This window comes from Parasteatoda tepidariorum, chromosome 3 (assembly GCF_043381705.1).
Source record: "Parasteatoda tepidariorum isolate YZ-2023 chromosome 3, CAS_Ptep_4.0, whole genome shotgun sequence".
NCBI classification, from domain to species: Eukaryota; Metazoa; Arthropoda; class Arachnida; order Araneae; family Theridiidae; genus Parasteatoda; species Parasteatoda tepidariorum.
Window position 1 is genome coordinate 69,203,378 of NC_092206.1, and position 11,480 is coordinate 69,214,857.

Sequence of the window (11,480 nt, forward strand, 5' to 3'; positions counted from 1 at the left end):
AAATATGAAGATGGAAACGGTAACAATAGTTTTATTTGATTATTTGATTATTTGATTTCTATTTCCTCACAAACCCCTGCCATCACTCCTTTTATATTAACTAACTGACTCATCATTTTGCATTTCTTCATTTTGCAGATACTTCATTTCAGGTTTGTCACTAAAAAAAATCACTAAGAGTATCAAACAGTTTCATAAATCTTTTCAAGAAGTTCCCTTTAGAGAGCCATCTTACTTCAGTGTGAAGTAAAAGTCTCATATGGTCTGTTTTTTTTCTTCACAAAATAGCTTGAAGAGACGCTCGCATTTGGCATTTGTTTTAATAGCATTGATACACTTTATTACTGAATGTAGTACATCATTTAGAACAGGCGAGATGTTTTTAGCTATCAAGTTTTCCCCATGCACAAAAATCATTCCTAGATTCTCATCTTTCATCAATTTTAAGCAGCCATTTTTCTTGCCCATCATATTAGGAGCACCATCTGCAGCACAAGATGTTATATTTTTCATTGGTATATTATTGACCTCTAAGTAGTTTTTTAGCTTATTATATATATCTTTGGAGGTAGTGGTGCTTTCTAATCTTTTACAGAACAACATTTCTTCAGCAAAATGCCCTTTATCAATATATCTTACAAGTTATCAATACTGCCACACTGTCAATCAAAGTTGATTCATCCGTTTGCACTGAAAATTTTCTAGTTTTCAGCTTTTCAACAAGTTGTTTTTCAATATCTTCACTAATTTCATCTATTCTTCTGCTAACAGTGTTATTACTGAGTGGCATAGCTTTTACAATTTTGTCAAGAACCATTTTAAGAAATTCTGATATTGACGGTTTTATTAAATTCTCTACTATAGTATGATTTTTTCCGGGGATCCACTCGCAGCCTGCCGTCTGCTGCAGAGAGGTTAACTTGACGCCGCCAAAAACCCAGTTGATATTTTGTTCTCGTCAAACGAATTAATAATATTTATTGGCCGCAATTATTTAAGAATTTGCTTTTTTTCTTTCAATTTCGGGACCGAAATCTAACCTTGCATTTAAATGGCCCGGAGCAAAAGGGTTAGCTCATGTACAGTCCATTTTCGAATTGCCCCCCTTAGTTATCAAATTGCCCCAAGGTGGGGCGTGGGCCCCACGTTGGGAAACACTGATCTAGATCCTAGTTAATAGGGTGAATTTTGAAAGACTTATATGGACCATTATGTATACACATTACAGGAAAACATACACCACTGCTCAAAAATATTAGTGCAGCAAGCAAAAAAGTTATAAAACCTTTGAGTGATAGCCATGCAGGGGAATAAAATGGAGAATACAGGTTTAAAAAAATGCAATACATGAAAAAAGAAGCAACAAAAAAAAAAAAAATTTCATGGAAACTTTAATTATTTGGAATGGCAAAAATCATGAAATCATATTTCAATGCAACAATTGTAAATCATGCAACTGATAAAAAGCTGAATGCACATAAATGACACAGGATGCTAATTATGGTGTTTTATCGAAACCAGCTGCTAAGTTTGCCGCACACCTATTTCGCATGGTGCTCGATGAGGTTATCGATGGAGATTTGGGGGAATACTGATCCACTCTTGACAAAGTTTGTTTTGCTAGTCGCATACAATAACAAGAGGCCTTAGTCTTGCAGCAACGCTTCTTCCGAGTTTGTCCCAAGCAGGCTCAATCGGACTAAAATCTGGAAACCATGCTGGCCACTCTGTAGGCTGTATTATTTCAGCTTCCAGAAAGTTCTCCACAAAACGAGTTGTATGAAGTCTGGCATTATTCTGTATTAAAAAAAAGAAACGGCTTGGGGTCTCAAGATCTCGTCTGCATACCTGTGAGCCGTCAAAGTGCCTTACCGAATGAAATACAGGCCAGAGCGTCAACCTATGCTTCCAGCCCATTCAATCAAACCACCTCGTATGCAATGTGATTCTTCCTTAACAAATATGAAGTTATTTTAAGTGCACTTTTTTCAACATGCCAAAAAAACGTCTGGTGTCACACTTTAAACTTAGTGTGACACCAGAAATCGGGACACATCCGAATCTCTGCGCATTGACTCCAATCACCTTGCTGCATCCAATATTTATGCTCAACAGCTCACTTTCTTCAGACAGCACGGTGTCTGCCAAAGGATTGTCACACCATTGGTCTGTATGCTTACAAGCCACCCTCATTAAACTTATTCCGAATTGTTTGGCTTCAGATCCTACGTTCTTTTGCCAAAAGAAACTGTCTTAGAAATAAAGTGGTGTTGGTTGTTTTGTTTCTAAGAGGAGTTAACTGGAAATATCGGTCATTATTTGCTATGGTAGGACTGTGGACGAAGACGGCCTCTTCCTAGATGACTTAAAGCCTGCCCTGTTTCTCGGAACAGATTCCTGTTTTGCAATGACACTTTCTAACACTTCAACAGCGTCAACTACACTTCTTCGTGTTTTCCTGTATTCCAGTCTCCAGATAATATGCTTAGCCATGAATTCTGATAGATCGCGTGGTCATAACATTTCAAAGTTCATTTTCCTAAAAACAAATACCTAAATGTTGGATTTTTCCACTGAGATAAGCTTCTGCTAAATACAGATTTCCGCACTTAAATCTTTTTTCTGGTTTTTGTCGTCATCAACTTTTATTTGCAAGTAAAATTTTCTTCTGCAGTTTTCTGCTATACTTACTGTATATACATACCAATATTGTAATACTCTATATGATGTAAATATATATACACGTAAATATGCTATGCATATTAAATAGTTGCGTAACTTCCTTATATCCATCTCTTCCTCTATTTTGTTTGAACAGTGTAGTCAAAGGCTAGAGAGCTATTGAAATAAAAAAAAGTACTGAGTGAGTCTTCTTGCTTGCTTTGGTAACAATAACCAAATATTTTGATGCTCTCATAATACCAGAAACATGATAAATTTTATCATATTCTGGTATTTTTTGGTTAGTTTTCTGTCTAATATCTATTTTAAAAAAATGTCATCGCGAAACTTTAAATCTTTCTATTGGACTCCATCATCTTTCCAGAAAAGAAAGAGCGTTTCTTTTCTTCTGAAATTCACATTCTAGTCGTCAGGGGAGACTCAAGGGCAAAAGTTACATGCTGTTTAAAAAGGGATCCTCTTTTACAACTTTTTTTGGAATCAGAATAAAATATAAAAAGTCTAAGCAGTATAAATATCACAAAAAGGTAATAACCAAACTCAAGTACCTTGCTATTATGCGAGTTACGTTCAGCAGAGTCTTGTATTTCCAAGTGTTTGTGACATTAATTTTAAACAAATGAGAAATGCAATTCGATAATTTACCATTATGATCTCGAACGGTCGAATGTTACTCTCAAGATTCTGAACCTGTAGTCGGATTGTTGAGATTAGTATCAAAGAACAGTGATAAGCTATTCTTAATTTAGTGTCAAATGAATTTGGAGGTTACGAGTGGTGCAAAATTTTATTATGAAATGTGAGTAAAGTATTAAATTAAATTTATACACAATTGTACTTCTAGTACATAGTATTTTGAACTTGGTCGAAATAGTTGCGTGAAATGTAAACTGATAATCCAAAACATATAAGATTCAGTTCAGATATGAATGTTTGAGATAAGCGACTTATTTTATTTATTTATTTATCAATTGATCAAAGGAATGGAAAGATAAGAAAAAGGTTAGGAAAATAAAAGTAATGTTAAATGGTTTGATTGGTTAAACTAGAGACAAATGTAAATTAAAAAAAAGCACAAAAAATAAAATAATATAGATAAAGTAAAATAAGTATTAAAATTTTTAATGAGATATATTCATGTCGTTCATTTAAATAAGTATCACCTGACATTTTCTGTGTATAAACTGAGTAAAAAACCTATCTCATAGACTTGATACCTATCAATCGAATAACAAAAAACTGCTTACTAAATTTAACTTGACATAAAAAGAAAAGACTATTACTGAAGATTAAATTTGTCTTTAAATTAAAGCGATGGAGTTTTTATTCACCAATACAACTCCAAACGTAAAAAGCTTTTTGACGTTAAAATATAAAATACAAATGATAAATGGGAAAAATCTTTAGTATGTTTTACTTAATTTTATTTTTTAATCCTTTGAAGAGTGAAATTTCCAATTTATATCAGAAAAAAAAACTTGAGATCTTCAGAAAATGGAATAAATACAAAGCATGATAGTTGTGCAAAGCGGTTTTGCATTTTTATTATGCAACTGAATCAATTTCGATTATGTAAATCTGATTCTTGTTCCTTAATTGCTTTATAATTATTTAGGCAGAAATTAATTTATCATTCTTTAATGCAGAAACCCATGCACTTTCTTTTTTTAATTTTATTTAAATGAAAACTATTAAGAAAGCAGTTTTATAAGAAATGCCAAAACGTTAATTAAGAGTAATATTTTGTTTGGCATTTGTGATGATAATTTGGTTGTTCAACCATGAAAGAAATCTTTAGCACAAACATAATTACCGCATGTGAGCTATGTATTATATGCAAAATACTAATGAAGCATATTTTTAAATCTAAGTCAATTGGAATATATTTTTTTTTCATTATGATTCAGTTCTGCAAAGACTGTGCCTGATTTGAAAATTTAAACGTGTAAGTATAACAAAATTTACTTTTTAATTTATGTTTAAAAAATTTTAATTTTAACGCTTAATTAAATAGAAATGATTGTTTTCCCCTTGGTTAAATTATATTATGTCTTACTGCCGAAACTACAACAGTAACGATAATTTCAATACTTCAAATTGCAATAAATTATTTTCAAAACTAGTTACCACTATTGTAACAATATAATCCAATTGACTGTCTCAGTATATGAGGCATTTATTTCGGATGTTAAATTTAAATAATTGAACTATATAACAAATCAAGAAATAAAATTTTCTTCGACCTTTTAATAATTTCATTAGAAAAATCATCTGCTGATCATATCAGAATAAAATCTAAATGTCGTAGAAATGGATTTTCAGGTCATTAATATGAATATATTGACAATCCATATCTACTGCTGAATCCCACTTTTTCATCAAAATCTCAAACAAGAATCATAAGATGTTTTTCTTAAACGCTATTTTTCCTTAATATAATAATAGAAGACGCAGTTTTGGAGAAAAAGCTAATGAAACACTGAGAGGAACTACCGGAATAAGGTAAAATTCACCATGTATCTTGCTCTATTGGACTACCGGAAAGCTCATAGTTTTTACCAAAGTGCTTTTCTAATGATTTTGGTAACGTTAACAATAAAATATGGTTTTATAATTGTGGATAAAATGTGGTAATTTTGGAAAAATTTGATAGTTTTATCATGACACCTTAGAGCCTGGTGTAAGAAATATTTATTTTGCTTAATTTACTTCTCAGTTTTGTATTTTTAACAATTATGTGGTAATAAGAAGTGTAATCTTTAGAAACAGAATTACTATAAATCGTTTCCATATAGATCAGATAAATTACCAACGAATGGCTTACTTTATTAATGTAGTATATTTTGGTTTTATTACTAGACTGTTTTTTTTTCCTTTTATAATCAAAAATGCCATACACAACGGTAATTTTACTAGAATTATTTTTGCCGTTAAGTTGGGGTGAATCGAATTTACAGTATATGCACTCTAAAATACTTAAATATGTATTAACTTGCATGTCAATAATTCAGACTTTCTGAATAGTCTTTCAATGTCTTCTAATGTGCATTAGATAGAGTCCTCTGAGTGATTATTGAAACTGAGGAGGAAATGCTTTCATTAGAGGTGCGGCTTATGTAATGGATTAACAAAAATACTAAATTTGATAAAACTTTTATCTATAATTTCGACGAAAAGAAATAAAACTTTCATTAAAATAGTGAAAGCGATAACATAAAAATATAATTAATTGAAAAAAAAATACTAAGCATTAACTTGTATTGGAGACATTTTTTTAATGACTGACATGAATATGTGGTTTAAAAATTCATTAATAAAAACCATCTCGCGTTTTCTTGAAGTAAAATTGAAATGTGCATGCCTAAAAAATTAAAACAGAAACACTTAAAATAAACAGTTAGAATAACATTTTCTTTCTGAAATAATTAATTTGAAAGAATGTGATAATATAAAAAGGTTTAAAATAAAAATATTTATATCACAAACTAGCATTAGAGATTAATTTTTTGATGACTGATAATTTTATATGAGTATATGTTTTCATAATTAAAAACTATTCCACGTCTAGTTGAAGTAAAATCTTAAATGTACGTGACTCAAAATATAAATATTGAAAAGAAGCACTGCTGACAGGATAAAAAAATTTCTGAAGAAATGCACTTTATTTACATTTAGAGTAAAAATATCTAAAAATACATCAAGAAAACGACATTAAACCTCACTTTGGCATAAAAAGTGTTTCTGAGTTTTCATAAATGTCTTGTTTTATTTAAAATACTGTCCAAATCTAACAGATTGGAATCAAGGATAGATTTTAAAGTAAAAACTTGATTTAAAGATAGTTGTAATTTGACTCTTAGACTTCGGAAATTGAAACGAATGATAGAGAAAATTCCAAACTTTCAATCCGATTTATGGCGGAAGCCAAAAAACGGTATGTTGGTCATTATTCACTCTGGGGAGAAAGAAGTTACTCGAACATCCTTATAAAAATTTATTTTTTGTTCAAATTTTTAAAAAAATAAACTTGATATTTCATACAGAATACTAGTGTATTTATATACTTATCAAATTTCTTGTGAACTTTTAACCATTTACTTATATTTATTTTATTGTAAGTCCTTCTATACTACTTCACTTATGTTAGTACTTAATCAGGAATAAGTATAGTATTTGTCAGTCTCACTACCATCTCTAAACTTTAAAACTGTTGTTTTAGTTAAATTTAAGCCTGCACAAAAAGTTGAAAAATATTACTTGCTTTAGCTATTTTATATCTTTTACTTAGTTTATTTTTTTTTAAAAAAGCGAAAGCAAAAATGATATTTTTTTCAAAAAATATACGTAAAATAATTAGTTAGTTAGAAGATATACAATTTAATGGACATAATTATTAAAAAAATACAATTGATATATCTTTAAACTCATAACTCTGTTACGATTACATGACAGTAAAATATTATAGTGTATCTCTTCCCAAAAGTGTTGGCAACTTTTCATTAAAGTGATATAGTGATAAGCAATACATAACTCTTGGATCTAGTGTTTCACTACACTAACGATCGTTTTCACCAAATAGTGTAAACTTATTGCCACCATTTTTATTATTTAGTCATATTAAAATTTATAATTATAGTAAGTTAAGATACATACGAATCAGTAGAGATGCTTTTACAATGCAATAAAAAGCAAGAGTCCTTAATTTAGAGTGCATATGCATACCAATTCTTAGATAAAAAAAAACTAATTTGTAAAGCTAGCATCCACAAAGCACACAGAGAATTTTAAAATGAATTCGAATTAGGCTTAACAGAACGAAAGCGTATCGAAATAAAAAAAATCAGTTAAAATGTTTCTCAGAGATTTAAAATAAAAATATAATTAACCTACACTCAACGAATATTACTCAACTTACTCAACGAACTCAGCAGTCACTCAACGAACTATTACTCAACGAAAAACACACATAGCGAATTTATGTTTCTGCTGATGTATGTCAACATTGAAAATTGCAATAAATTCTTACCCGCTTATTCAAGATTGTAAACAAACTACTTGCCATATTCTACTAGGCATTTCTTGATATCTAAAGCTCACCAACTACCAATCTTGGTGTTTTCGGAAGTGGAAATATTTCTTATATGATGTAATGGCGTGAAAGTTTGGTGTAAGTTTATTCAATTTTAAAAGTTAAGATATAAATTACACCTTCTAAATTTTATATGAAATTTTGATCGCATATGAAATCCGTGTTTATTCGGAGCAAAGTGCTCCTTCCCATATTTTTTTTGAGTCTTTCCTTATCATAATTGGAAAGATATTACACCAAAGTTTTTGCGTGACATAATTGAAATATTAATCTTTTAGGTCAGTTTAAGATCTTTACACATTTCAACATAATGGCTCTATATGCAATTATATTTTCTTTTGTGGTTTTTATAAAGGTAAAAAAAGTATATATATTTTTAAAAAAATTGCTCGTTTTAAATTAAAAAGAGTACTTATAGTTAGTTATCTAACGATATTATCTTAAATGAACTATCACTTGAAAGCTAAACAATTGATATGGCATGTAATATATGACATAATTGAAATATTAATCTTTTTGGTCAGTTTAAGATCTTTACACATTTCAACATAATGACTCTATATGCAATTATATTTTATTTCGAGGTTTTTTTAAAGGTAAAAAAAGTATATACATTTTTAAAAAAATTGTTCTTTTTAAATTAAAAAGAGTACTTATAGTTAGTTATCTAACGATATTATCTTAAATGAACTATCACTTGAAAGCTAAACAATTGATATGGCATGTAATATGGGATTTAGTTACTATTACAATTGAAATGGATATAATTCAAGAATTGGATGATAGATAACTTGAGCTGCCCTGCAGTAATCTATGAAATTGACGAGTGATTTACCCTGAGTGAGTAATTGAGTATAAGCATTTGCATCACATTTAACTAATTGTTTGAGAATAATTATGTTCTCTTAACTGGTAAATGGCTCACATAAACCAACTACTCAAACCAAATCATCCCCAACAAAATCGAAACAGTAACTAAGTCACCTAAACTTGCAATAATGTAATTAAAATCTTCCAAATTACAAAAAAATACACTCAGCTACTTTTAATCTGTAACTAACTTATCAAACGAATCAATACTTTTTCAAAAACAAAATTTTATTAGGAATATTAAAACTTTTTGTTTAATTGATACTTAATATACTTTCTTTTAACTTCAGGATCGGTTTCATTCGTTTTGTAAGTTATGATACTAGGTTTTTACAGCTTCGATTTATTTTTTGATCTACCAGTTCCTCACCTCTTTAGTTATGCAGATCAACAGTAATTTCAGTTCTGGTGATCTAGCTTTTTCAGTCCCTTCAGTCCTAGTAGCTTCTTATTTATTGATAAAAACTATAATGACAAATAGAAATTTATTATAGACGTAAGATGAATATAAATGATGCTGAATAAATAGCGAATTTATAGGAGAAGCTCACTAGGACTAGTAAATCGTTCAAAAAAGTTGGTAATTGTCAGTGAAATTTATCTGGGTTGTAGACTTAGTAGTCTATTGCGTAGACATTGCTACAATCTCAATTCGAAGGCTTAGTTACACAACCGGCAGTCATGAAGTCATGACCTTGTACCACACTGTACCGTGCTTCAATTTTGTCACGTGGCTTATGACTTCAGAATCGGTGCCTTAATTGAATCAATGAATTAGAGTATTTTTCACTTTGAAATTCATTTGTACGAGATTTTACATGCAGATCTTTTTAATGGCTTTTACTAAAATTAAATTCAGAAAAGTTTTCAAATCCCCCTAGAACAGCTTCTTTGTTTTGTAAAATATTGTTTCACTTTCTTTTATTAGAACTTACGGTAAAGAACCAAAATTTCATGAAAAACTCCGAATTTCAATTGGAACTTCGTGTTGAACTCTTTACCGGCAGTATATTTTTAAACTCCATAGCATAATATCTTTACTCAAGCAAGTTGTTCTGAAGGGTTAGGTGAAAAAAAAAACTAAAAATTTTTTATTTTCCTTAAGTTTTAAAATCTAATATTTTTTCCACGATAAAAGTATTATGCTCGTTATTTATAGTTTTTGAGTAGTTAAATATGCATTACTTTCAAATTTCTATAGTAATATTTTATCTAGACTTATTAAATTTCAATATCTTAGATATGTACTTTAACTAAGAGGATTGTACTAATATATGTACTGTTAATATCAGTTTTACTAATATTACATTTCATACTGGTACATTTTTTAAATATATATATATATATTAATTGATATTTAATTTTCTTATCCTAATTCTTTCTACTAAGTCCCAATCTATAGAATATAAGAAACAATTTTCAAAATTATATCATAGTTTTAAAGGGGAGTTAATATACGCTCTAATGTAGGCTCTTTTTAAATATTCTTGAAATATTTTTTCATTTTGTGATGAGATCCCTTTTTACTCATTAAAAGTACTGTAGTTTCAATTACTTAGTGCTGGCCTATAATTTTTATATCCAAAGACATCCAATATGTTCGCGATTTTATACTTCTCCATCTTTTTATTAATTGTGAGTGCTTTCTGGAATATTTCCCAAGCTCCCATATCCGTGTAAACTATTTCTTACACACGGAGTGAAACATATTAAATTTTTTTTGTTGTATAAAGTACAAAATATATTAAACTTCTGTTTTTACTAAAGCTTTGAGGTAGTATGATAAAAATACTCAATCTAATGACATTTGTAGAATATCTAAAACAATTTCTCCGTCTATCGTGTAATGAATTTCAGCTTTCTCATGCTCGGAGAGCTGAGTTATTGAACTGTAAACAGATTTTTGTGGGGGAAATTGGACACAATATTGTTTTTTTAATTGTTTGTTTTCGTTCCATTTTAATATTTAAAACAAAACAAAGAAACATCATGCATTTGAAACAGTTCTTTTATTTACCAACCGTAAGTAAAAGTTTTAGAAAAATCTTATTTTTTCACTTTACTTTCCAAAGCTTGTGACGCAACATATGTCTCCATTGATCAGCTGGTCTACCTTTTTAAATAAACATAATTTCAAGTGTTTCGTTATTTGAAATCGTACTTTCAAACACCAAGACAATATGCATGTATAAACTTATTTTATACATGCATATTGTTAAGTGAGAGGGGATTTAATTTGACATGTCCGTAAAATATCATAGTGAATCTGTTATTTAAATGCTCATTATAATGCTAACATTTAAAAACAAATATATTAATTATCTCATTAACGCGGATGATGGATAATAAATCAAACTGAACAAATCTCAACTGATATTGCTCTTTGCGCAAGTCCAAAAAAGGGGAATGAAACAAACTTATAGTGACTGCCTTACCTACGCTGCTCCGGCTTGACGGACCATCTGAACTGTCGACTAGATTTTTGATTCTTAAGGAAACAAAGAAAATGAAAACATCGTTTAGGATATGAAATTCATTTTATTCACTACTATATTCTATCATTATTTTATGGGATCTCTTACGTTGAAGAGCCAACAGTGAGCACGTGCAGTCATTGCATGCGTTGCTATAGCGACCGATGCTGTATAATAATTACTAGAATTTTTTTTCTTCTTATGTGTTTATTATGCAGAGATTTTGGTGAGATTATTTTTGAAATACGGGAACAAAAACGAGAAAACGAGAACATAACGATTACAAAAACGAGATCCTTTAAAATACTTCTACAGTAGTGAATGTAAAGATTTTCATCACATGAGCGATTTTTTTCATTTGCTTT

At 29.6% G+C, this 11,480-nt stretch overlaps 1 protein-coding gene across 1 annotated transcript; it reads right to left on the minus strand.

Annotated features, from left to right (window-relative positions):
* Nucleotides 1–255: 255 nt before the first annotated feature.
* Nucleotides 256–817, minus strand: LOC139425263 (protein FAM200A-like). The gene is made up of 2 exons (XM_071179222.1): nt 640–817; nt 256–485 (listed from the first exon to the last, which is right to left on the minus strand). The coding sequence occupies exons 1-2, from the start codon at nt 815–817 to the stop codon at nt 256–258; spliced, it is 408 nt and encodes a 135-aa protein (XP_071035323.1).
* Between the last annotated feature and the right edge of the window lie 10,663 nt (nt 818–11,480).

What these genes read in the sequence shown, in the direction of transcription:
- LOC139425263 (XM_071179222.1), bottom strand. Translation starts at nt 817, where the DNA reads ATGGTTCTTGACAAAATTGTAAAAGCTATGCCACTCAGTAATAACACT. An exon ending in TGTGGCAGTATTGATAACTT is followed by an intron (nt 486 to 639) that starts GTAAGATATATT and finishes CTTGTGCTGCAG; the next exon opens with ATGGTGCTCCTAATATGATG.